The 27,751-nt window shown below is 40.4% G+C and overlaps 1 protein-coding gene across 36 annotated transcripts in view; it reads right to left on the reverse strand.

The window, feature by feature from the left end:
• RBFOX1 (RNA binding fox-1 homolog 1) overlaps positions 1 to 27,751 on the reverse strand; it is a 2,470,149-nt gene that overhangs the window by 110,474 nt on the left and 2,331,924 nt on the right. For all 36 annotated transcript variants that reach the window (XM_038419714.2, XM_038419715.2, XM_038419718.2 and 33 more), the window contains 3 exons: positions 25,477 to 25,569; positions 23,729 to 23,789; positions 12,808 to 12,861 (listed from right to left, as the gene is read on the reverse strand). In XM_038419714.2, coding sequence (XP_038275642.1) covers positions 12,808 to 12,861; positions 23,729 to 23,789; positions 25,477 to 25,569 — 208 coding nt within the window. The remainder of the gene's footprint in view (positions 1 to 12,807; positions 12,862 to 23,728; positions 23,790 to 25,476; positions 25,570 to 27,751) is intronic.

Raw genomic sequence — 27,751 nt, forward strand, 5'->3', positions numbered from 1 at the left:
GAAGTAGAGTTCCCTCTTGTTTAGGATACTACAGAGTCTGACTCTGGATAGTTTTATTGTGTCTAGCTAATTAATAAATGTGGCAAGGAAAATTCTATAAAAAAACACGTGAAAGCTGAAAAAATATGTTTTTGAAACATTTCTAAGCACAGAATAACATCATGTCCACTTGATATATTTTTATGACCCACATAGTACAGAAAGATTTTGCGGAATTCAAACGTTAAATTAAAACAAACAAAAAAGGTTTGTCTTTTTAGTGGCAAAGATAGCCTGCCAAACATAAATCGCGGGTACATAATGCAGTATTTCTTCCTGTATCTGTGACCAGTCTGAAACAATGTCTCTGGGACATGTAAACTCAGCAGCCACCATTACTCTGAAAGGGGTATTAACTCTAAAGCCTAATGACAATGTTATCTTCATCAAATTAACACTGTCATTACTAACCATGTTTATACATGGATTGGGGAAAAGGGGAAGTGATGATCACATGTGGGATAAGAATTGGGAGATGTTACATTAAAGGGGAGAAAGGCAGAGGGAAGAAAAGAAGAGACACATAAGGACAGGCGAGATATTTGAGAGACAGAGAAATGAGTGGATGGGGGGTGAAAAAAAAAGAAAGAAAAGGATGAAAGTGCTGATCCTAATGATGAGCATATTTCCCCATTAAGTGAGGAATAAGGTAATGCAATAAGTAACTGCAATAAGGTACTGAACAACAATAAATTATATTTACTACAAGCTTAGTTATTTATGTAAAAACCCTATTTTCCACTTGATCCTTGTGTCCCTCTAACATCACTGGCAGTTCTCCAGTAAGTTTGAGAGAGCATGTGGTCTTAAATTCGCACACCAGCCCACAGAACATGATTAAAATTGTAATTCAGTTCTCTTCACAAGGGAGTTTGATATCCCTGACCTAAATGGAATACCTCCCTCTTTAAAATAATCATATTATGTAGCTCAGTTATAGGTAAATGTACGTGTGTGCTTGGTTCCATTCTGTATGCTTTATCTTTGGGTCTAGAAAGAACATGTTTATCTTACAACAAAAGAAGCAAGGGATCTTCACAACCAGCATCTGGAATGATTGGCACCAGTAAATTAACTATCGCTGAGTGTGTGTATGTGGAGGGGGGAGAGACTTCCAACTTGTGGAACAAGGAAGGAAGTCCTCTTTCTTTTAAAAATTCAACCTATTCATATAGGAGGCACAGACATTTGAGGACTTTTCCTTCCCTGTTGCTCTGGCCATGTTTCCTTTGTTCTTCTGTCTCTGCACTAGTTTCCTCTCTTCTTCCAAATGTACGTCAACTTTTTTTCTACTCTAAAGCATTTTATAACTCTGTCTTACCTTGTGTCCTGCTGCCTTCACCTATTCCTTCACATCCACCTGCTTCCTTGATCCTATGCCTCTCTCATGACTGCTTCTGTACCTCTTTTACTCCCTGCCCCATCTTTGTTCTTTGTAACAGTAGCAGCCACTGTCTCTGGAGCAGCCTCCCAACCAATGTACACCAAGCACCCTCTTTCCTCTACTTCATAAAAACCAATGAGGTTCCATGGAGCATTTCACTCTGTGTTCATCTCTATCACATTTGTACATGAGGTTACTGTATTCTCTAGTACCCATTGATGCCTTTGGTACAATTTGGGGTTTGGGAAATATTTTTGTTGAAAGCAGTGGTCAAACTTCCATTGATTTAGTTCTTTGCTTAGCACATTCCACCAGTTCTTACTGTAAACTTCCCTATAATTAAGCCTGCATGAATCAAGTCAATGATTTGGATGAGAGCAGGATCAAACCCTTATTGTACTGCACTTTATAATTAATACTATAAGATACACAGGACACATATACAGGACATATATACAGGATATTCACATATTTAACATCAAAAGATTTGTTATATTTATGTATTTTTCCAAAAAATATGCAGATTTTAACACAATGATAAATATATGTTGATTAACCTTTCCAATTTAAGTGTACAACCAATTAACTAATTTAATCTCTCAAAAAAATAACAGCCATTGGCATTATTCTTTGAATAATCCTTGTTTAGTTTCCATAATGGTATACATTTTAATGAAAAACTCATTATAACATAGCATAAGGCATAATTAATTCTGGGTGATTCTTTCTGTGTAAATAGCTAGTACAGATGTTGAATTCCATTTTCTACTGGCTTTATTAATTTTTCATAAACCAATATTTTGACTGTAATGGGTTATAACAGCTCCATAGAAGTTTTAGAAATGCATTAACTGTCATCAGTGTTGTTAATCTAACTGGGATTTTGCCATTTGTATGATAGTACTTTAACATTACATTTTTTTAAACAGTGGTTACAGCTTTGCTTTATGCTTTGAAAATGAACATCTAGGTATAATTAACATAAGGGATATTAAACAATATTTGGTTAATTTGTCTGTATTTAGAAAACAACTTAATCTGTTTAGCTAATAATGTCCTAGAATAAATTTAGAGGGAGAAACTACTTAGTTGACAGCAGAGATCAAAATTAAAGACATATTGTGATGGAATACAGTCCTCTATTCACATCCTACACACTAATGTAATAATCTTTGTATAAGGTATGCCTTGTGAGATATAATTTGAAAACTCATAATTTGCTGGTTAGTATTGTCCTGATAGAATATGTGTGGCAACATTGTATGTAAAAAGAAAAGGAATACTTGTGGCACCTTAGAGACTAACAAATTTATTTGAGCATAAGCTTTCATGAGCTACAGCTCATGCATCCGATGAAGTGAGCTGTAGCTCATGAAAGCTTATGCTCAAATAAATTTGTTAGTCTCTAAGGTGCCACAAGTACTCCTTTTCTTTTTGCGAATACAGACTAACACGGCTGCTACTCTGAAACCTGTCATTGTATGTAAAGTTATAACACGTTTTCCAAACCCCACTACCCTGCCCAAGCAGAATCATCATAGAATTGTAGGACTGGAAGGGACCTCAAGGTCTTCTAGTCCAGTTCCCTATACTCAAGGCAAGAATAAGTCAGCAAACAGGTCTGTCCTAAACAAAAGAATGTGTGCTTGCCTTAATTTACATTTAAGAAGAAAACAAAGTCATCAAGCATTTGTCTCTTGGTTCTCAGCTGGAAATGTTTTTTCAAGAGAGGGATTGAACCTATAAAAAGGAGGGGACACCCCAAGGGACCCTCTTCTCTCTTCCATTTTCTGTATCTGGCATTGTATCTAAGATGACAGAGGAAAACAGCAAACAGCCATTGGACTGGCGGGTGGGTGGGGGGAAGAGGGGTCAGTAACTTTGCTGGAAACATGTGGTGAGACATTTTTCTTGAATACAATATATTTTTGTTAAATTAGACACAAGTAAGTGTTTTATCTTCTAACCATTTCTGACTTATGTGTCATTACTTATACTCACTTAAAATCTCTCTTTTTGTAGTTAATAAACTTGTTTTACCATTTTATCTAATCCAGTGAGTTTAAATTGAAGTGTCTGGGTAACTCTATTTAAAATAATAAGTTGGTATATTCTTCCTTGAAAGGATTAATAAACTTAAAATATCTGCACTGTCCAGGGGAGGGCTAGGCAGTACAGGACATATATTTAGTGGGGGAAAATCCATGACTGGGAGTGTGTTGGGTTGACTCTGCATTATAGCTGAGGCTGGTGAGAGCCAGGGTGTAACTGGCAGTTTGCAGTTACACACAGACACACAGGGTGTGGCTTGCATGCTGGAAGGCTGTTTGTGAGCGGCCAAGGTGGGATTACTATAGCTAGGCATTGGAAGGCATTCAGGCTAGCATTCCAGCGGTGACAGAGCCCCCAACTAGTCTCGGTTGTACCCTGGTACGTCACACATCTAATCAGATTGCAAAGTACATTGAAATATATATATATAGGAAACCACAACATGACTGTACAAAAGTTATGCTTTGCACGTACTATACAGTGAACTTTTTATTTGAGGATCTAAAGTTGTAGTATAAACAATCATTTAACCTCATAAGATTCTGTGTGAAACATGGCCCATTCACTCATGTAGTGGTGTTTTTAGGGCACCTATCTCTGCTAAGTGAAATACCCCAGTGCTCAGAGACTGAAAGATTAGCATAGGGATAAAACCCCCAGTGCTCAGACACTGCAAGAGAAAAAAGGTGCGAGTCCTCTCTTGTACAAATTTCCATTTACTCAGCAATTTCCTGCCTTCCCGCATAATTATGTGCTTACATGTGCTATATTACAATAGTTCCTATGTTAATTATAAACAAATATTCATTTTTAAAGCATAAAACAAAGCTACAATGGGAAATTACTTACCAAACTCTACTTCTTTGACGAGATCATTAAAAAATCATTTCCACTCTTGGATCTCAGCTTGCAACTGTGAGACAAGTTGGAGCTCTCCTAGCACTTCAAATGCTTTAGTGTTCTGAGGCACTGATGGTTGGGAAGGAGCACTAGACCCACCCCTATGTTCCACATGAACTGCCATGCTGGGGACAGATTTTCAAAGGCAAACATGACAGTTAGGAATGGGGTGATTAATTTAGAGAAAACTGTATTATTACGGAGATGGGAGAATCCTCTCAAGCAGAGCCATCAGAAGAAAAGAGCAGCATCGGACAAAGTCTGGCACAGAGCATGTGTGGTGACTGTGCTTGGAAAGGAGCTGACTGTGAAGCTTTTGGAGGGAGCTGAGGCAGTTATAACAGAACATGGGGGAGGTAGATGGTTTTCCTGATCAGCTGTCAGTACCTCAGCAGGCTGAAAATTGTTCTTACCTTTCTTGCAGAGAACCAAGAATGGGAATCTTGTTTGTATGGTATATTTAAAGAATCATGCTTTACAAAAATAGTTTCCCTGTCTGTCAAATGGATATAACAATAGTTCCCTATATAACAGAGATGTGGCGAATCACAGAGCTCAGTACTGAAATGTCAGACTGAATAATAGGTTGCTGTTCTTCATTTTTAGCAGCCAAATCCTTTACTAAGGCAGAGAATGCTTAACTATTCCATTATTATTTCACATATGAATACACTGGTCACTTCTGAAAGCACCCCCATGTATTATTGTTCCCTTCCTCACCGTAAGTTATTTTAATAAAGATAACTAAGGGCCAGATCATCCTCTCTCACAGTAAAAGCTTTGGGACAAGACTTTTTCCAAGGGAAACTATGTACGAATTTCCTCACTGAGATTCCCCTGGATCGTATCATTTGGTGGGAAGTGGAAGGTTTAGCTCCTACTCCGCCCCAAAATCTGATGGATGCCAGGGAATATGCAGGAGGGTCAGAACCATCTAGCCCGAGGCCCTGCACCTCCTGCAGCAGCTGTTTATCAGAGCAGCTTCAATGGACTCCCTCTAGTAACAGCTTCCCAAGAGGTGTATTAACTTTTCCATGCCACAGCTGCACAGATGACAAAATGCATCCTCCCCAGCCCAACCAGCTCTGGTTCCCACACCTTCCTTTCTCAGAACCCTGGATCATGTGCAGGGCCCAAGGAAGAGAATAGAAGCCCCCCTTCTATGAAAGGAGGCAAATCAAGGGGCCTCATCAGGACCTCAAAATATTATTGTTATTAATTATTTGTATTGTGGTAGTGCAGAGGAGCCCCAGCCATCAACCAGGACCCCATTATGCTAGGCACCGTCCAACCACACAACAGAAAGTAAATAACATGACTTTTCTTTGTAGCCACACTGAGAAAAATCACTAGATTATCCAACAGAGGCATTTAAAAATTAGGAGGATTTATATTTAGGACTCATAAGAACATAGTTCATACACCCCCATGAAAATCTCACAAAAGTATAGTATCTCAGTAGCTGTATGAGGAGTCTTTAAACCTCTGTTGGAGTATATTGCTGGTGACTTTCCCAGTACAGCTTGATTTTTTCCAGGAAAAATGAAACGTATTTTAGTTGCATAACTAAATTGGGAAATACCATCTCTAACACCATAACAGTCCAACAGTAAAGTAAAACTGATTTACTTTAACATTTCATCTTTTTCCATTAGTCCTGTGCCTTTCCCTACACTCACAGATCCATCTGAACCTCCATCATCATGCCCAATGGTGCCTAAAGGTTGTAACTAGATAGTAACATTTCACCAGAATAATGGCTTGTTATCTGAGAGAGATTCATCTACTCTAGACTTCAAGGTCATGTATGAAACCCCTTTTCTCCCTTCTTGCAAACAGGAACTCTACCAAAAAGCAACCTCTTCTCTAATCATGAATGCTCAAAATATTAGCTGTCTAAAGTATTGAGGTCTTTTAGATAGTTTTTAGCTTTCTCAAATTATGAATATTAAAAAAATAATATCTTCAGGGAATATGGGATTCTTCATGCCTTTGCTACAATACTGTACATTCTGTTAATTATAGTATAAGAAACCACTCAATTATTCACCATCCAGAGTAAAAAGTCCTTCTCAGGGAGGACCGACAGGTGCAGCATAGGACTTAGTTTGGGAATTAAGACTTGGGTAGTTGTTAGAAAGATTTGCTGCAAGATTGCCCTACGCCAATGGGAAGGGTAGGTATTAAACATATAATATGCCCATGACAAAAAATAAATAAATAGATAAAAAGATAACAACATAAGAACAGCCACACTGGGTCAGACCAGAGGTCCATGTAGCCCAGTACCTTTCTTCCAACAGTGGGCAATGCCAGGTGCCCCAGAGAGAATGCACAGAACAGGTAATCATCAAGTGATCCATCCCCCATTGCCCATTTCCAGCTTCTGGCAAACAGATGCTAGGAACACTATCCCTGCCCATTCTGGCTAATAGCCATTGTTGGACCAATCCTTCATGAATTTATCTAGTTCTTTTTTGAACCCTGTTATAGCCTTGGCCTTCACTACATCCACTGGCAAGGAGTTCCACAAGTCGACTGTGCGTTGTGGGAAAAAATACTTCCTTTTGTTTGTTTTAAACCTGCTGCCTATTAATTTCATTAGTTATTGTGTTCTGAGAAGGAATAAATAACACTTCTTTATTTACTTTTTCTGCACCAGTCACGATTTTATAGACCTCTAATCATATCCCCCCCTTAGTAGTCTCTTTTCCAAGCTGAAAGGCACCGGTTTTATTAATCTCTCCTCATATGGCAGCCATTCCATACCCCTAATCATTTTTGTTGTCCTTTTCTGAACCATTTCCAATATATCTTTTTTGAGATAGGACAACCACATCTGCATGCAGTATTCAAGATGTGGGCGTACCGTGGATTTATATAGAGGCAGCATGATATTTTCTGTCTTATCTTCTATCCCTTTCTTAATGATTCCCAACATTCTGTTCACTTTTTTGACTGCCATTGCACATTGAGTGCTTTCAGAGAACTATCAACAATAACTCCAAGATCTCTTTTTTAGACGAGGTAGAGAAGATTTATAGAAGAACTAGTGTTCCAGCAGATCACTCCTCCAAGTGGAGATAAGAATCTGTATCCTGGAAACTGTATTTCAGCACCATAATGATGGAAAGAAGGCTTTAGCTTAATACAGTTTATTTAGTAGTCACCCTGGAATGTATTTAAAATTAGTTAGATGTATAAATAAAACAAAACTTGTGAAAATGTACATGTCAGACAAACAGGACAGTACTTCTTTCTGCGATTCCTCGGGAGGAGCTGGCCTGTACCCTTTTAAAATGGTGTTCTGAAAATATTATATTGAAATGGCAATGGCATCTCTGTCAAACACTTCTTGTTGAAGAAATCTGGTACGGTAACTTCCTCATTAAAGCAGAGGAGGCTCTCATTCCAAATGGTATGTTTTTATTAGTTGAAAGAGGTCTATTTGAAGATAATGCAAGTTTAAAAAACCCTACATATTGATTATAAAGTGTGTATATTAACAGTTGAGCACAAAAAAAACTGGTTAATGATAAAGCTCAGGACTTCTGCCTCCAGCATAATATTGCTGAAGTGCTTTACAAAGATCTTGGACTGGAAAGGTTGTGGCAACTTGCCAATGTTGTGGTATAGTCTCCATGGTCTTTTGTTAGAGTGGTTTGTTAGAAATCCTAATTACAACAGCTGTATTCCAAAAGATACCTCATTAGCACATCATTGTCCTGCCAGACTGGTCATCAAAGTATACACCCTAACCAAAATATGAAACCATTACTATCATATTGCTATTAATGTTATCATCTGGCAAAAAGCAACCATACTTTCTTGATGTTCTAATTTGCTTCAACCACGATCATTTCAAAGCCACTTATAAAGACTTAAAAAGCTACTCAGTAGGACAAAAAATAGTTTTGCTGTAATATCTTTCACAGGGAAATAATTACTTGCTTATGCAGGGTCTGTCGTGTATCTCTGTTCATTCTCCATTTTATCTCTCACACATTTTCTTAATGAAAGGTCGGCTCTTATAGTATACTTAGAGAAAAAGGTGGAGCAATAACAATCATGTCACTAGTCCTACTGTTTACCATTATCTTCAGGGATTTAGAGTTGATTCACATTATATTTCTCCACTTTTGACTTTAATTGTCTGCTTCAAGTTATCAGGACATAACTATATCTTAGATTTGCATTGCATTAGGGGATCTTTTCCTTTCTTTATTGATCTTGTCTTATGGAGTAATTTAACTCAATTCTAATTTTCTTGTGCATGCGGGGTGCTCTCCATCCAAGGAAGTGAGTTATGTGTATTCAAGTGGTGCATCTTATGAATCTTGTTAAGCTTTACTGCCTTATAGCCCGCATTGATGGAATATTTAATCACAGAAATGAGTTGGCAGATATGATGTACAATGTGGTTAAGCCTTGCGGCGTGTGTCTTCACCGGCAATTGAGAAACGGGTGAATCTGCCATTCATCAGTGCCATCCAGACAGCTTTGTATAACCTTCTGTTTTTTTACTTATTTATGAAGATTAAAGGTCCTCTAAATCAACAGTTTCTCTGCAGATATATCATCTTTCATTTCCAAAGTGGTCAAATTTTTCATCATTTATTAGCAGGCAAAAGGAACTTCTTGCACTGACAGTGAAGTAGTAGAGAGGGTGGGTTTGAGTGAGGTAATATCTTTTATTGGACCAACTTCTGTTGGTGAGAGAGAGAAGCTTTCAAGCTTGCGCAGAACACTGTCTCAGTACAGAAGTTGGTCCAATAAAAGATATTAGCTCACCCACCTTATCTCGCTAAAATCCTGGGACCAACACAGCTACAAAACACTGCATACAACAATGTGAAGTAGAAGGTATTTTCCATGTTAAATTTTAACATGGTAGTATTGGAAACCATAATTAAACTAAAAAAACTAAAAATCTTACCCATCTTATTTCTAATTCCGAAGTCTTCAAAAGTTTTATTGCCTCCTCCACAAATGACATAGGACAGAATGGCACAATATGCCAAACCATTCAATTATTGTGGGCAGACATTACATTGCTGTTTTACTGTTTTATTTTCTATCACATTAGGAGATCTAATGTAGTTCTTTTTAAAATAAAAATCATACACTGCTTTTCAACCAAGGTTAAATACGTCTGTGGGAAACATTGTTCATTCAGTATTTTAAAGGCACTAACAACATAGGAGTTTGATGTGCAGTTTAAAAAAATTGCCTGTATGTATGAATGGAATAAAATTTCAGATAAAAATAAAAAAAATAAAGTGTCTTGATAAGAGCTTTTTAGAATGTGGTAGGCAACATGTCATAATTCATAAAACTAAATTAATACTGTTCTAATGGTAATTAAAGCTTCTCATTAAGAGGGGCAAACACCTCCCATGTTGGCAATAAAAATGCACTTGGGACTTGAAGAGGTTATACACAAAAATCAATAACCTGCCATTTTATAATTAAAAGACAAAATAAATGTTAGGGAAATGTCCACTAAATTAGGAAAATTACCTTTAGGAGAGATTGAAAATATTGATTTTAATTTACAAAAATATGTGAACTCTTCATGCCCTAGTCTGTGAGACAATTAGAAGCCAGGTTGTTAATTCTGCATAAGCTTGAGAAAAATCGATAATTGCACTATGAGAATATTATGATATTTGTCATTAACAAAAAGTCATTTATATAAAACGACTAATGACTCTGACTTCCTAATTCATGCAGGTTCAGGGTTGGTTGGCTAAATATATAAACCAGATCAATGTCACATTATCTATTTTGACTTATAGACACACACAAAACTGGGAAATAAATCCTGCCTATGCTTAGAGTAGAGCTAAAATAACTTAATTCCATTGAATTAAATTAAGAATTATGATAGGAATTAAGCTATTTAAATAGCTTTATACATTTCAGTATTATTTTAATACCACAATGGTGGACCCCACCAATCCATCACTTTAATGCTTATTAACACACTATAGACCAAATTCTGCTCTTGATGTGCCCAGGCAGCTTCCTTTGACTTCAATATGGGTATTTTAAATTACTCTTGTTCAACATCTTTGTTTTCCCCGAAAAAATGTTTGATTGTTTCTGTCTTTTCATTTATATACATATATTATAGCATTTGCTGGTAGTAATCATTATAGTGACAGCTATGTATCTTCTTTTGAGATGAAACACTCCATTTTTGGTCTTAGCTCAACGTTAGTTTTCAAAGAATATGAACTAAACATGTCCTACAATGTTTTAATTAGCTGAGCGAGTAGTAATAGCACCTACTTTTTTGGTTTAGAAAAAAATGAAAAAGCTTGTTGGTACCTCATATACATACAAAACCCATGTAAAAAAGATGCATGGAAAGATAGGGATAGAGCTACTTAAACTAGTTTAGTATAAGATTCATGTATGGCTTAGGGGCCTACAAAAGACTTACATGATTTCAGTACCAACTGGAATCTTTTAAATACACAGTGTCTGCTTGCCTTTTGCAGTTCAACTATTCACTTTCAACAGATAATCTCTTCAAAATGGCAGTCAGCTGTGTTCTGAGGGCCTGATTCAAAGTCAACGGAGAGACTAAATTCAGTGGGCTTTAGACCAGACTTTAACTGGAGTTTAAGTGTTATTATGGTTGCTAGGCATCCAGTTTTCAACCAGAACGCCCGGTCAAAAAGCGACCCACACGGCTCCGGTTGGCATCGCTGACTAGGCTGTTAAAAGGCCAGTCGGTGGCGCAACATGGCCCCGGAGCTAAGGCAGGCTCCCTATCTGCCCTAGCTCCATATGTGTCCCAGAAGTGGCTGCCAGGTCCCTGCAGTCCCTAGATGCACGGGCAGCCAGGAAGGCTCTGTGCGCTGCCCCTGCCCCCCACGAACAGCGGCCAATGGGAGCTGTGGAGGTGGCACCTGTGGGTGCAAGGGCAGCATGTGGAGCCTCCCTGGCCACCCATGCATCTAGGGGCTGCAGGGACCTGGTGGCTGCTTCCCAGGAGCTGCAGTAAGTGCCATTAGGACCCCACCCCCCGAACCCTCTCCCACATTCCAACCCCCTGCCCCAGCTTGAAGCCCCTTCCTTCACCCCAAACCCCACCCCAGAGTCCACACCTGCACCGAGAGCCCTCGCCCCCTTCTGCACCCCGAACCCATCAACCCCAGCCCGGAGCCCCCTCCTGCACCCCAAACCCCTCATCCCCAGCCCCACCCCAGTGCCTGCACCCCCAGCTGGAGTACTCATCCCTCAGCCACACCGCAACTCCCTGTCCCAGTCCGGTGAAAGTAAGTGAAGGTGGGGGAAGCGAGCGATGGCGGGAGGGGAGATGGAGCGAATGGGGGAAGGGCCCCGGAGAAGGAGCAGGGCAGGGCTGTTCGGTTTTGTGCAATTTGAAAGTTGTCAATCCTAAGTGTTACGGTTTCACAGCACTTTTTATAGATGTTATTGATTATGGCCCTATTCTGTATTCAGATGGATGCAGGCACAATCCCATTGACTCCAATGAGATCTGAGCCCATGTGCCCCAGGGCAGAACTTGGCCACGCTGTAGATTCGATAGATAAAAGGTGGTTTCCACAGGTATAACATTAACAAGATTTAAGTTATTTTTAGGATTAGATGCACCTTTCGGAATCTGCAATTTTCAGATAAATACACTTGCACATATTAATCTGTACTTCTACTTGCAAAGAAATTGCCAAAGAATATATTAAGATATTCCATTTGCTAAAGGTTTTTTCCACTCTAACTGGAAAAAAATTGTTTATACACAAGTAAAACACTGAGTCTGAAAAGTGAAATAATTCCCTCATGCCAGCTGGCCCAAAATAAATGAAGTATCAGTTTAAAATGGCATGCATCTTCAGTTTGGGGGATCTTATCCTACACTGGCAGTGGCTTAGACTTCATGAACAAATAGGTGTGTTCCCTTTTAACTGCTATGATACTAAATAACTTAAATAATGGAGTAACACCCAGTCAAGAGCCCTGAGTCAATTGTCATTTTCCCAAATAGGTCTAAAATTGCATACACAAAAAATTTACAAACAAAACATTGAAAAAAAACTTTAAAACTAATACTTAAAAGAAATAAAATTATTATGGTTATATTTTCCTGTTTTTCTATTAAGTATTAGTCTAAACTACTCCTTAGGCAAAAGTGAATGTGCTGATATAGTCTACATATTAGTGTGGATTTCACAGAGAATTATATTATCTATTATGTAATATTAAATAACAGTCATATACTTGAATGTATTGTAAGGGTAGATTTTAATTTGCTCAGGTTATTGGTAAAAACCTTCATTATAAACTTTTTAATGATTGGCAGGCAATGCGAAATAAACGAACTCATACTCAAAACACTTTGTACACTTTCAACAACAATAAAAGCAAGATAAAACTAACAAGTATAGTGGTACTCTTACCTGCATAGAATTCTGGACTATAAACTGCACCGACAACTGGATTTAATTTCCAGCCTACAGCAAAAAAACAAAACAGCAACAACAGAAAAAGGATTGAGTAAATATTATAATTATAAATACTATTAATAAATATTAAATTTCTATATAGAAAATGGGAGTATGAAGCTGTTATTTCAGGATCCTGTAGTTTTAGTGGAAATTATATGTAGATATACAAGTTTGATCACAATATTTATATATTGAAGAAATGATTAAACTGTTTATCCTTAAATATGCAGTGGTCTGGCTATGTCACCATGAAATATAAATGGTGAGAACTGAGGATTGTATAAAGTATTGGCTTTTTTTCCTGGAGTGGTGGTTATATTTTGTGAATTCTAATGCTCATAAAACACAGACTGGTAAGCACTGGCTCAAGACAGTAAACAGTGCATTGTAGGCAGAAGCCACTTAAGCTTCCCCACACACCTTTCCTACATCACTTCAATCCGAAGATGTGAAAACATATCTATTTCAAGCCTTACCTCAGCAAAGATTGACAATTATTTAAAAAGCTTGACAAGCTATGTGAAAGGTTCCCCATCACACTCCTATCTTCTCCTGGGTTAACAGGTGCCCACTGAAAGCGATCTTTCACTTGGGACATGAGATGACTTGGATCCCATGTTTTCAGAGGCAGCAGAAAAAGGGAAGAAACCCTAAACAAATCTGTATGCATAGAGTGGTATTTCATATTTGTATAAGATCTTTCATCTGAAAATACTGTACTTAAAAACTATGATCCTGATCCTGAATCACTGGAGTCAACTACAGATTTGCCATTGTTTTGATTTTTAAGCAGGAGTGGGGCCTATATATAGTGTGAGGAATGTGGGAATTATCTGTGTTAATTTTTATTAATGTTACAGATAGCTAGATAGATTGCTAGATAATTATATGTCTATATATAATTGTGGTTATTTTACTGATGCATAAAAGGTGACTAAGAGTTAAATCCTGCAATAAGCCAAAGCAATGGTTGTAAACACAATGCAATTTCCTGCTGCTCATATAGATAATACAGGGAAGCCACCATTTGCAGACTGCTTCAGATGTCCTCTGGAGAAATCCATAAACTAATTAAAACCAGGGTCAGGGTCCCAGGTCAGTCAAAGGTAGTTTGAATTGGATAAAATAAGACAAGCATGCACACAGCCTTGTGGGGGGTGGGGCTGACCAAGGGGAAGCAGTTGCAGGAGGCATCCTGACTCACCCAACCTCAGTGCTTGGTGGGGTGGGGGGCATGCCTGAGTTAATCAGAAGCCTGAATTAACCTGTCAAGGAAAGGTTAAGTTTTGGTGAAGGCATTATGCATTTAGGCTTTTGATATTTTTAACTCGTTCTCTCTCCTTGCATTGTTCTATGGATAAATAATTCATACTCTGTTTTGAACACATCTTGTACTAGCTGATCATAGCTCCTGGAAAGGCTTCCATAGCAGAGATGAAATCTAGATGGACCTGCTGGAAGATAAATGCGTTTGGGCGAGATGGAGGTAAATATGGTTGGTAAACAGGGAGTGCTGTAGCTCGGTGATCCAGTTTAAAAGTGGGGTGAATCGCAGAGTTCCACTCTCAGAGAAGTGAATGCAAACTGCACTTGAAACAAGTGCCCTCACACTTTAAAGAAGTGCCAACAGAGAGATTTAATGAGAGATCACAAGTGCAGCTCATTCCTGAACTATAACATATTGGAATCCCTTTCATCTATCACTGAAATGCAGCCATCTCTGGCATGAGACACAATAAGTGTTTTTTCAGAAAATAGCAATTCATCAATGTCAGAGCCCAAGTGATGGGTGTTTTCTTATAAAAAAACAATTCATTGATAAGATAAAACGGATAGTGAAGAACAATATTATTCGAAATCTACACTTCAGGGGCAAATAAGTCTTAAATATCCAGAATGTAATTACCTATGTTGGAAATTGGTAGAGCCATGGTGACTAATTTTTTCTTGTGAATTTTCATGAACACCTTGGTTTTAAAAGTGCTACTGAAGGGTATTTTGACCCTAACCCCAACCCTAAGTTTTCTCCTTAGAGATCTTGAACCAGTACAGTCCAAAAGATGTGTGATTTGAGTGAATTTCAGATCCTTCAGTCTCTGCTGTCAAAGGGGATGACACCTACTGCTCAGCTTTGAATTAACACTAATGGCCACTCAATTTGTCCAAGAGAAAAAAAAATCCTGGTAAATGCAGATGGATGCTCACAGCTGAAAGTCACGACCATATTTCATTTCCTTCCCATTCCGATGGCTGTACCATTGAACTTTTGGTAGCTAAGACAGGAAAGACTTCATTCATCAGGAAAATAACAGCCATTAAACTTTACTTTATCTTGTCAAAGAAGTACATACTGGCCCATAACTGTGTGGGTTAATCAAGCATGATAGAAGCAAGGAACTGTCAAAGAACCCCGGTTTAGCAGTTGGATGAGGCAAATTCTCCCCAGTGGGTATAATTTGATGCATTTTCCTTATTGCCACAACACTAATCTCCCCCTCATGTTGAAACTCTAAAAGCTGCAACTGTGAAAAAATAAATCTATATAGTCATCCAAAGAAATATAGGTTAAGTGCACTGTAGGGAACAATCATGTACTGTAGAAAGCTATCCTGCTTTGGCAGGAAGATGGACATAACATCAAAGGACATTTTCCACTTCTAAGGCCAGATATGCTAGTGTCGTGCATCTGCTTTGCTCCATGTTGCCAGTAGACTCTGGCTGTATAGTTGGCATAACTAGCCATGACAGGATCACCCCATTGTAAGGGAAAGGAGGACTTAGTCTCTAAGGTGCCACAAGTCCTCCTTTTCTTTTTGCGGATACAAACTAACACGGCTGCTACTCTGAAACCTCCCATTCTAAGGGGATACCCTACTGGCATAGAGGTTCTTACAAGACCTTTCCTCTTTGCTGTTTGCATACTGGGCATGGCTGGAGGAAAGGGGTATGTCAAGGATACCCCTTCACTGAGCTTATGTTTGGCTGTGGTTTCAGATTCTTAGGAATTAGCTCAGCATACCGAAGCGCCAGGGCAATGCAAAGGTGAGTTTTGCAGCATCTCTCTATATCCCTGTCCTGACTTGTGCTACATGTTCCTCGGTCATAGTTGAAGTCCCAACTCTAATACCACTTATGCAAGCCTGTGTGCCCTATAAGCCCGTAGGTTTCAGTCTAATGCCTTAAATTATAAAATGAGCATTTGACTGAAGAATAAACGTTCCTGGAGTTAAATATGGGACACGATAGGCTAGAAAATCTAAAGACATCTGAAAGTCACTTTGCCAGTCTAGTGCATGTTCCTTACTAACAGGCAGCTAACTCACAATGAAAAAGCAGCTATATTTCCAAAAGAAATGACAAGCACAAGGTAAGTAACAAAAATCCATCTATCTGCTAGCATAAACTTGCATGACCAGTGGTGGTAGCAATTACACGGCCAGGGCTTCCACATGTCCGCCCAGTAGAGTTGTCAACCGTCTAATCGCGCAAATCCAAAGACCCTTGGCCCATCCCCTACCCTGCACCTTTCCTGAGATCATGTCCCTGTCCCACCCCTTCTCTGAGGCCCTGCCCCCTGCTCACTCTATCCCCCCTCCCTCCATCGTGCGCTCTCCCCCACCCTCACTCACTTTCACCAGGCTGGGGCAGGGGGTTGGGGGTGTAGGCTCTGCGAGGGAGTTTGGGTGCTAGAGAGGGTGAGGGGTCTGGGAGGGAGTTTGGATGCGGAAGGCTGTGTGGCGTGCAGGCTCTGGGTGGGAGTTTGAGTGCTGGAGGGGGTCCAGGGTATGGGCTCTTGGAGGGAGTTTGGTTGTGGGGTGAGGTTGGGGTGCAGGAGAGGGTCAGGGGGTCGGCGCTTACCTCAGGCGGCTCCTGAAAGTGACCGGCACAGCTCTCTGTTAGCGGCTCCTAGGAGGGGGCCCCAGGGAGTCTCCGTGCGCCACTACCCGCAGGCACCACCCCCACAGCTCCCATTGGCCACAGTTCCCAGCTAATGGGAGCTGCAGAGTCGGCGCTTGGGGCAGGGGCAGCACATGGAGACCCCCTCCCCAAGGGCCGCAGAGATATGCTGTCTGATTCCAGGAGCAGTGCGGAGTAGAGAGAGGGTGGGCAGGAAGTCTGCCTTAGCCCTGCTTTGCTGCCGGCGGCCCTTTTAAATTGCCCAGGACCCATGGCAATTGCCCCCACCCCCGATGCTGGGCCTGTGTGTGATACTTTGAACAAGCACTACAAACCTAAGTCATTATGTGGGCTTACATGTCTGATTGCTGATTTTTCGCAAATGGAGAAAAGATTAAAAATGAGGAACACAAGTCAAGAAGTTCAAGAGAAAGCTTCAAATTATGTGGGAAATGCTTTTATCAACACAATTTTCGCCTTCCTCTGCAGCGTGGGGCATGGGTCACTTGCTGGAGGATTCTCTGCACCTTGAAGTCTTTAAACTACGATTTGAGGACTTCAGTAGCTCAGACATAAGTTAGGGGTTTGTTATAGGAGTCGCTGGGTGAGATTCCGTGGCCTGCATTGTGCAGGAGGTCACACTAGATGATCATAATGGTCCCTTCTGATCTTAAAGTCAATGATTCTATGATTTCAGGAGCCTACATTTCAGATGTAAAAAAATGACAATACTAAAAAGCAAGGTAACACCTACTCTACTCTAACACCTACTCTACTCTACTCTAAAGTAACTACTACTTTAAAAATAGCCAGAGCCTCGCGAACCAGCTGAGCGGCAGCGAACCAGCGGAGCAGCGGGGACAGCAGAGCAGCTCACAGCAGGAGTTTGCCTGGGACTGGTAAGTATCCGAGTGTGTGTGTTTGCTTGCTGAGGAAGTATCCGAGCGTGTGTTTGCTGGGAGGGCAGGGAGAGAGCCTGAGTGAGTGTCTGATTGGCTGCTAGCCTGCAGGGGGCGGGCATTAGGGTGTCTGTGTGTTTGCGTCAGGGAAGCCTGGCTGTTTAAAAATAGCCAGAGCCTCGCGAACCAGCTGAGCGGCAGCGGAGCAGCGGGGACAGCAGAGCAGCTCACAGCAGGAGTTTGCCTGGGAGTTCGCCTGGAGTGAGCCCAGTGAGGCTTACATCTTGCAACGTCTCTGAGGAAGCTCATAGTAGGTAGGTGATATGGAAGGGGGGGGTTCAGCTGTTGTGACCTGCACTGGATGTGCCATGTTTGTCTTTCTTCCACAGGACAGAAGCGACTTTGTCTGTACAAAGTGCAAGCTGGTCTCCATATTGGAAGAGAAGATTGAAGGTCTGGAGCAACAGGTAACGACCCTGCGTTGTATACGAGAGACTGAGGATTCTCTGGACCAAACTCAGGATAGCCTTCTAGGGGCACAAAGCTCTAAAGATATAGAGCAGGTTGCACAGAGGAGCCAAGAGGCCAGTGAAGAAGCTTGGCAACATGTGACCTCCAGAAGAGGTAAGCGGAATGTCCGGGTTCCAGTAACACAGACACAGGTAACTAACCGCTTTCATGTTCTCTCCACAGGTACCAATGCGGAGAGTGGACCAGATGATATGTCTGGGGGGAGAAAGCAGAAGGAGACTCCGCTGGTTGGGAGGCATGAGATGCGATGTCCTGAGGTTGGGGGTTCCACGACCACCACTCCCAAGAGGAGAAGGCGGGTGGTGGTGGTCGGGGACTCTCTCCTCCGGGGGACTGAGTCATCTATCTGCCGCCCTGACCGGGAAAACCGAGAAGTCTGCTGCTTGCCAGGGGCTAAGATTCGTGATGTGACGGAGAGACTGCCGAGACTCATCAAGCCCTCGGATCGCTACCCCTTCCTGCTTCTCCACGTGGGCACCAATGATACTGCCAAGAATGACCTTGAGCGGATCACTGCGGACTACGTGGCTCTGGGAAGAAGGATAAAGGAGTTGGAGGCGAAAGTGGTGTTCTCGTCCATCCTCCCCGTGGAAGGAAAAGCCCTGGGTAGGGACCGTCGAATCGTGGAGGTCAACGAATGGCTACGCAGGTGGTGTCGGAGAGAAGGCTTTGGATTCTTTGACCATGGGATGGTGTTCCATGAAGGAGGAGTGCTGGGCAGAGACGGGCTCCATCTTACGAAGAGAGGGAAGAACATCTTTGCCAGCAGGCTGGCTAACCTAGTGAGGAGGGCTTTAAACTAGGTTCACCGGGGGAAGGAGACCAAAGCCCTGAGGTAAGTGGGAAAGCGGGATACCGGGAGGAAGCACAGGCAGGAATGTCTGTGAGGGGAGGGCTCCTGCCTCATACTGGGAATGAGGGGCGATCAACAGGTTATCTCAAGTGCTTATATACAAATGCACAAAGCCTTGGAAACAAGCAGGGAGAACTGGAGGTCCTGGTGATGTCAAGGAATTATGACGTGATTGGAATAACAGAGACTTGGTGGGATAACTCACATGACTGGAGTACAGTCATGGATGGTTATAAACTGTTCAGGAAGGACAGGCAGGGCAGAAAAGGTGGGGGAGTAGCACTGTATGTAAGGGAGCAGTATGACTGCTCAGAGCTCCGGTACGAAACTGTGGAAAAACCTGAGTGTCTCTGGATTAAGTTTAGAAGTGTGTGCAACAAGAGTGATGTCATGGTGGGAGTCTGCTATAGACCACCGGACCAGGGGGATGAGGTGGATGAGGCTTTCTTCCGGCAACTCACGGAAGCTACTAGATCGCATGCCCTGATTCTCATGGGTGACTTTAATTTTCCTGATATCTGCTGGGAGAGCAATACAGCGGTGCATAGACAATCCAGGAAGTTTTTGGAAAGCGTAGGGGACAATTTCCTGGTGCAAGTGCTAGGGGAGCCAACTAGGGGGAGCGCTTTTCTTGACCTGCTGCTCACAAACCGGGTAGAATTAGTGGGGGAAGCAAAAGTGGATGGGAATCTGGGAGGCAGTGACCATGAGTTGGTTGAGTTCAGGATCCTGACGCAGGGAAGAAAGGTAAGCAGCAGGATACGGACCCTGGACTTCAGGAAAGCAGACTTTGACTCCCTCAGGGAACAGATGGCCAGGATCCCCTGGGGGACTAACATGAAAGGGAAGGGAGTCCAGGAGAGCTGGCTGTATTTCAAGGAATCCCTGTTGAGGTTACAGGGACAAACCATCCCGATGAGTCGAAAGAATAGATATATGGCAGGCGACCAGCTTGGCTTAATGGTGAAATCCTAGCGGATCTTAAACATAAAAAAGAAGCTTACAAGAAGTGGAAGGTTGGACATATGACCAGGGAAGAGTATAAAAATATTGCTCGGGCATGTAGGAAAGATATCAGGAGGGCCAAATCGCACCTGGAGCTGCAGCTAGCAAGAGATGTCAAGAGTAACAAGAAGGGTTTCTTCAGGTATGTTGGCAACAAGAAGAAAGCCAAGGAAAGTGTGGGCCCCTTACTGAATGAGGGAGGCAAGCTAGTGACAGAGGATGTGGAAAAAGCTAATGTACTCAATGCTTTTTTTGCCTCTGTTTTCACTAACAAGGTCAGGTCCCAGACTGCTGTGCTGGGCATCACAAAATGGGGAAGAGATGGCCAGCCCTCTGTAGAGATAGAGGTGGTTAGGGACTATTTAGAAAAGCTGGACGTGCACAAGTCCATGGGGCCGGACGAATTGCATCCGAGAGTGCTGAGGGAATTGGCGGCTGTGATTGCAGAGCCCTTGACCATTATCTTTGAAAACTCGTGGCGAACGGGGGAAGTCCCGGATGACTGGAAAAAGGCTAATGTAGTGCCCATCTTTAAAAAAGGGAAGAAGGAGGATCCTGGGAACTACAGGCCGGTCAGCCTCACCTCAGTCCCTGGAAAAATCATGGAGCAGGTCCTCAAAGAATCAATCCTGAAGCACTTAGAGGAGAGGAAAGTGATCAGGAACAGTCAGCATGGATTCACCAAGGGAAGGTCATGCCTGACTAATCTAATCGCCTTTTATGATGAGATTACTGGTTCTGTGGATGAAGGGAAAGCAGTGGATGTATTGTTTCTTGACTTTAGCAAAGCTTTTGACACGGTCTCCCACAGCATTCTTGTCAGCAAGTTAAGGAAGTATGGGCTGGATGAATGCACTATAAGGTGGGTAGAAAGCTGGCTAGATTGTCGGGCTCAACGGGTAGTGATCAATGGCTCCATGTCTAGTTGGCAGCCGGTGTCAAGTGGAGTGCCCCAGGGGTCGGTCCTGGGGCCCGTTTTGTTCAATATCTTCATAAATGATCTGGAGGATGGTGTGGATTGCACTCTCAGCAAATTTGCGGATGACACTAAACTGGGAGGAGTGGTAGATACGCTGGAGGGGAGGGATAGGATACAGAAGGACCTAGACAAATTGGAAGATTGGGCCAAAAGAAATCTAATGAGGTTCAATAAGGATAAGTGCAGGGTCCTGCACTTAGGATGGAAGAATCCAATGCACCGCTACAGACTAGGGACCGAATGGCTCGGCAGCAGTTCTGCGGAAAAGGACCTAGGGGTGACAGTGGACGAGAAGCTGGATATGAGTCAGCAGTGTGCCCTTGTTGCCAAGAAGGCCAATGGCATTTTGGGATGTATAAGTAGGGGCATAGCGAGCAGATCGAGGGACGTGATCGTTCCCCTCTATTCGACACTGGTGAGGCCTCATCTGGAGTACTGTGTCCAGTTTTGGGCCCCACACTACAAGAAGGATGTGGATAAATTGGAAAGAGTACAGCGAAGGGCAACAAAAATGATTAGGGGTCTAGAGCACATGACTTATGAGGAGAGGCTGAGGGAGCTGGGATTGTTTAGTCTGCAGAAGAGAAGAATGAGGGGGGATTTGATAGCTGCTTTCAACTACCTGAAAGGGGGTTTCAAAGAGGATGGCTCTAGACTGTTCTCAATGGTAGCAGATGACAGAACGAGGAGTAATGGTCTCAAGTTGCAATGGGGGAGGTTTAGATTGGATATTAGGAAAAACTTTTTCACTAAGAGGGTGGTGAAACACTGGAATGCGTTACCTAGGGAGGTGGTAGAATCTCCTTCCTTAGAGGTTTTTAAGGTCAGGCTGACAAAGCCCTGGCTAGGATGATTTAACTGGGACTTGGTCCTGCTTTGAGCAGGGGGTTGGACTAGATGACCTTCTGGGGTCCCTTCCAACCCTGATATTCTATGATTCTATGATTCTATGACTCTGTGTGACACTGAAGTAAACTTGTCCCTAAAACACTGATGACATTCATAAAAAGACTGAGCTTCCTTTTCAAGCATCATCATCCTTGAGGTTGGATTTGATATTTGATGCTTAATAGAGAAAACCCTGTTCTTTAACCTTTGTGGTAAGATTAATTTAAATAAATGCAAAATCATTTATAACAAACTTTCTTTTATCCCCTCTGTCATACAACATATTGAACAAAAGAGTGAAATCTTCACATGTATAAAAAATATTCCAACTTACTGTTAGAACAAAATGTTATTGTATGACCCAGTCAAGCCTTGTGCCTGTCTGGTTTGATCCACTGGGCTGACATTTTATATAAAAATCAGCAACAATGAAGGAAGCTTTCCATTTTCATCACTTGGCAGACACATATTTGTATGAATAAGAAAGAAAGAAAGAAAGAAAGAAAGAAAGAAAGAAAGAAAGAAAGAAAGAAAGAAAGAAAAGTTTCTAGAAGAGCCTGAGGAATTTCAGACTAGTCCTTCCCAGATTATTATAAATAGGTCAATAATTGTATGTCAAATTGAGAACAATTATTTTATTTTTATTGTGGTGGGGGCGGGGAAAGTCTGACTTGTTTATTAAAAAATAAACAAACACCTCACCTCTGTTTGCCCCAATTTTTAGCAAAATCTCAATAATGAGCTCTTAATGTGGAAAATAATTTCCATGAGATTTCAGCACTGAAGAGTGTCTCAGCCAACTGTGGCAACCTGCCTTTATTGATCATACGTGTTCAGTTTTCTTTTGTATTTTTTGGTGGGCAAATAGGAACAAAGATATTAGTTTGGAAAGCAAATGGTTATAGCAAAAGTATTCAAGCCAAATAGAACAAATAATTATTGTCAGTAAATCCATTTCTGCGCTAATTTTTGTAGTTGAAAGGTGTTAATGATTTGAAATAACTCAGAGAAAATAATGTTTTTTAGCAAAACTGCTGAATTAAGCACTGGAAAAGTGATTTGGGCGGGGGGGGGGATCTCTTTGAAAAGCACTGCCCAGAACATCCCTCCCCCTGTTTCTACTCTTCTGTCATTAGTCTACAATATTGTACCCATTGTTAAATCAACAGCAAGGACATTGTTTTTAGGTGATTTCCTAATTAGATTCCTGTATAGAAAAAGGGGAACCATAAAACAATTACAATTTGTATTCTCTTCTCAAAAAATTGTGGAACAGACAACAGAAACAATCCTGAAATAAGCTGTATTATGGTAATATCAAAGAGCAGCTCATGCTTGATAGAGGGAGCATCCTTCTGACCTTCCCCCCCCCCGACTCCATCATCCAGGGCGCAATTGTCCCTATGATTAGTTCATTCATTGCTAAACTAACACTGCACAAAGCCAGAAGAGAATAATCAATTCCTAGCAGTATATTCTCTGGTAGATGCAGCATCAGTTTACATATTGCTACTATAGTTCATTATTTAGGTTCTGATTCTGCAACTTGTTGCACGCAAATGGAATGCTGTGCCTACAAGGAGCCACATCGAAGTCAACAGACCTCTGTCCGAGTGCATCAGTTTGCCCAACTATAGCCCTCAATCCTGCAATGAACTCTGTGAGGATGGCCTCATGAGACCTTGTAGAGGCCACAGAACCGTCATTAGGTCTGCATGCTTTTGGAGGAGTCCACCCACAGGGACCAGCTTGCAACATTAGGGCTTACATGCATTCTGGTATTTGAAAGTAAAAGAAAGGAACAAAAGCTCACACACTTACCATTTGTATAAGGGTTGACTGTCTTTTTATTTGTCATTACACGTGCTGTCGCGTTATTTACCTATGCACATAGAAAATTAAATTAGTAAATGTTATAGAGAGAGTCTGTGGTTCTATTAAATGCATGCATTATTACTGCTATTAGTCATATAAAAATAAAATGCAATTTTAATTTTTAAAAGGCAGTAGGTGCATAACAAAATCATACTATATATAATTACATTTACTTTCATAACCATTTAAATTTACAAATCATTTCAATAAAGCAACATCATATCATTTAACCTTTAATAAAGACACATTAAAAGCAAATTAAAAAGATACTGCATAATTTAAGATTTAAGAGCATGCTTGTATTCCATGATAACACTGAAACAATAAATATTTCAAAACAGAAAAAAATATATTTTATATGAAGGAACATGCAGTGGAGTAGGGGGGAAGAGACAAGGTACAAGGAAACAAATAAAATGTCAAAAAAAGGGACAAACAAATTTTAGCAGTGTGCAACATAACCCTTTAGAAGAGAAGTACCATTGGAAAAGCAACATCTAGCATTCAACACTTGGAACAAGAGCCTTTTTCATTGCAAGAATTAACAAAATCATTCAAGCTTTAAAATCACAGCTAACAAAAGGATAAAAAGAGGGTGCATTATTTAACACAATATGGAGTTAACAATCTGAGTAAGATGTGCACGAAGTCATATCCTCAATCCAATCAGTGCCTCCCAGGCTTGCTTAAAACGTACACTCAATTACAGGCGTACCAATATAGAAAAAAATATAGCATCAAGAAAACTTAATACAACAAGTCAAAAAAATTCACGTGGTATATCAGCGCTAAATACGTGAAACGGCAGATGGACTTCTCCACTTACCATTCAGCACCATCGCCAGCATGGGTATGTATACAGTTACCATGGTTACTGAGAGTTTGGTGAGGGCCCTAAGCGCTACCGTCGAAGGGGGAAAATGAAAAGGCAAAATATGCAACATCTTACTCAAAAGACGACAGCATTTTCAACTGGTATTTTTTCTCTCTCTCTCTTTTTTTTTATTCTAACAAATACGACTCTGAGGCAGTGTTGAAGGGGACCCAGTGGTACCAAAAACATTTGAGTTTGTTTTCTGATGGGGCTGGATGGGTCAGGCCAACCAGGAAAACCAGCCTGGGTGGTTATTCTGAAATGAAACTTTCAAACAGATTGATTTTGTTGTTGTTCTTTTGTTTTACTTTTGTCTCCTTTTGTATTTTTATGGATGCTATAATCTCCCAATCTGAGTTATTTTGAAAGCCACTGTGGATCCCACATCAACCCGGCATCAAAAAGAAAAAAACCCCGACCTTTTGTTTTTGTTTTGTCTGTCTCACAGTTTTGTTTTAGTTTTTGATTTTTTTTTGTTTATTGTTTTTTTGGAATTTACTGCACCCATTGATTTACAAAACATAGAAAATAATAACTTCAAAATAGTAAAGCTTTTATTTTGTCTCATTTCCGTCATCCACCTTAGAGCAATAATGATAATAATAATAATAATAATAATAATAATCACAAAAGAAATAATAATAAAAAACCCAAGTAAGGCCAGATTATCTCTTTATATATAAATATATATATATATATAAACAATGGGAAGGGGAAAGGGGAGCACACAAAAGACACCAATGATGCATCTGAAACAACAAATGAGAGTGAAGCAGACATTTATAAAAAAGATGAAAAGGAAAATATTTTGAACATGCACCTCGATTTTACGGCCCTCTACCACGGTGCCGTGTAATTTCTCCCTCGCCCTGTCCGCATCAGCACTATTTTCGAAAGTTACGAAACCAAATCCCTGCATGCAGGAGGGAGAAGGGGGGAAAACAACATGCACATTATTATTTCAGTCAATGACCACTTGTTTGCTTATGTTCTCTCGCTTTAATTTAATATTTTCCTGTTCTTGCTTCATTTCTGTAACATGCAAATTAGAAAAATTATAATCATACTGAGATGTGCAATAAATAAGCGACAAATGTGAACAAGTTTTTTTTTACTCTTTCATCAGTTAGATAACACCCCCTGAAGAATTCAAAGAATGATACCAAAGATACCTTTCTCAATGTCACTACAGAGGAAAATAAATCTAACAAAAAAATGAAATCAAAATCAAATTTACAGTGTTTTCACATAGAAAAAATGAAATAATGAGAAAAGAAAGTGGACCACTTTTTAATGACATGCAGATAGTCTCAACAAAATAAAAAAAATGTGGGCACAAAATTCAACACTGAATGCCAATATACTCTAAAACATTGCCTACTTAGTCATGCTGTTGTGATTGTAAGAAACATTTTTCCCATGCAACACTAGGGTTATTTAAACTTTTGTCAAACTGTATAGCCTTTACTTATTTAAAAAACAAAAACAAAAAAAAAACAAAAAAGAAAAGAAAAAAGAAAAGAAAAGAAAACCACCAACAAAAGTGGTACTTTTATAACTAAGCATAAACGTTCCAGTTTTCAAAAGATCAAACAAAATCACATGATGTGAATAGAAAGAAACTTCGATAAAGTAATAAAAATGCAAACATTTTGAATAAATTTTACTGCTTCATATCGGCATTATTTTTGACATATAGTACATGCAACTGAGACTGTTTACTTTACCTACTCCCATGTTAGTGGGATAGGGTTATGCAACTTTGAAATATTATCATGAAAAAAACTAACCACTAAATACTTCAACACCAAAGGAAGACATGTGTATGTCTTTTCTGATGCATGTTATTTGACTATTCTAAGCACTTAACATTCTTATATTAGACTAAACAAAGACTTCCGATCTTGCTAGCATTCTTTTTTTTTTGTTGCGCTAAAGCAGATAAATATGATTTTAAAATTGGAAAAATTAAAATGCTTCATCTACTGCTGACATTGCTAAAATAACTTTAAAAATTACATTTCACTATATAAAAAACAAAAGAAACATTTATATATCATGATCAGAAAATGTACTCCAACCCTTTGAAACAATTCGAATACAGCATTGCCAGTGCTATGCTTTTGCATGTCGCCTTCAATAATTTAAGGCCAATTATCCCAGTAGAAAAGCATTAACCATGCTCAGTGTTGCAAATCAACAAGCATGTGCAAAACATACATGATCCTTTGTTAAGGACTGCTCCCATTCCAAGTTCTTCTGCTGTATGTAAAAGAAATCCTGTCCCAGCCACACACAATTTTCAGGATCGCTTTTATCCTCATTCACAAAGTATTCTCAGCACAATTTTTTTTATGCAGTGCTCATCTTTGTTAGGCCTGGGCTACACCTAAAAATTAGATCAATATAACTGTCTCTCAGCAGTGTGACATAGTTAGGTCAACTTAACTCATACTGTAGATGCAGCTAGCTAACACCTCCTGGAGAGGTGGATTAACTACATTGACGGGAAAAAACATTCCATCAATATAAGAAGTGTCTACACTATGGCACTATAGCAGACAGTGGCAGCACCGTAGCTGTGACTCTGTAGCATACACATGCCCTTAGGCACCTCAAGCAACAGACGTCATACTTCTACACACCTCTGTCCCTGCCCAGTTACCCACCACTGTGTTAATAAAACATGACGTAAACCGTGAAGGACAAACTTTATAAAGCCAATCTTGATATAAAAATATGTATCTATAATTCTGCTAACTAAAGTTGCATCCACTTCCTCAACTAGGGTAACATTATTTCCGAGTGAAACACAGAGTCTCTGTGGCAACACTGCTTCTATGCATAACTTAGCCACTTTCTCCGCCTGGTTCAGTCTATTGTTTAATTTTGCAATCAGTCAAAGTCTATCCAACCCAGTAACTTCTTTCCAGCAATCTAACATATCAGCACTTGCCCTGTATTAGTAAAAACGGTCTATGGATTAGGAAAGGGGAAGGGCGGAATGTTTAGATTTCGGGGGGGGGGAAGGGGAGGAGTGTTTATATTCAATCCCTAAAAACACTTTTAGCTAAACAGGAACAAACACAAACCAT

The sequence above is a fragment of the Dermochelys coriacea genome, chromosome 10 (genome assembly GCF_009764565.3).
Source record: "Dermochelys coriacea isolate rDerCor1 chromosome 10, rDerCor1.pri.v4, whole genome shotgun sequence".
NCBI classification, from domain to species: domain Eukaryota; kingdom Metazoa; phylum Chordata; order Testudines; family Dermochelyidae; genus Dermochelys; species Dermochelys coriacea.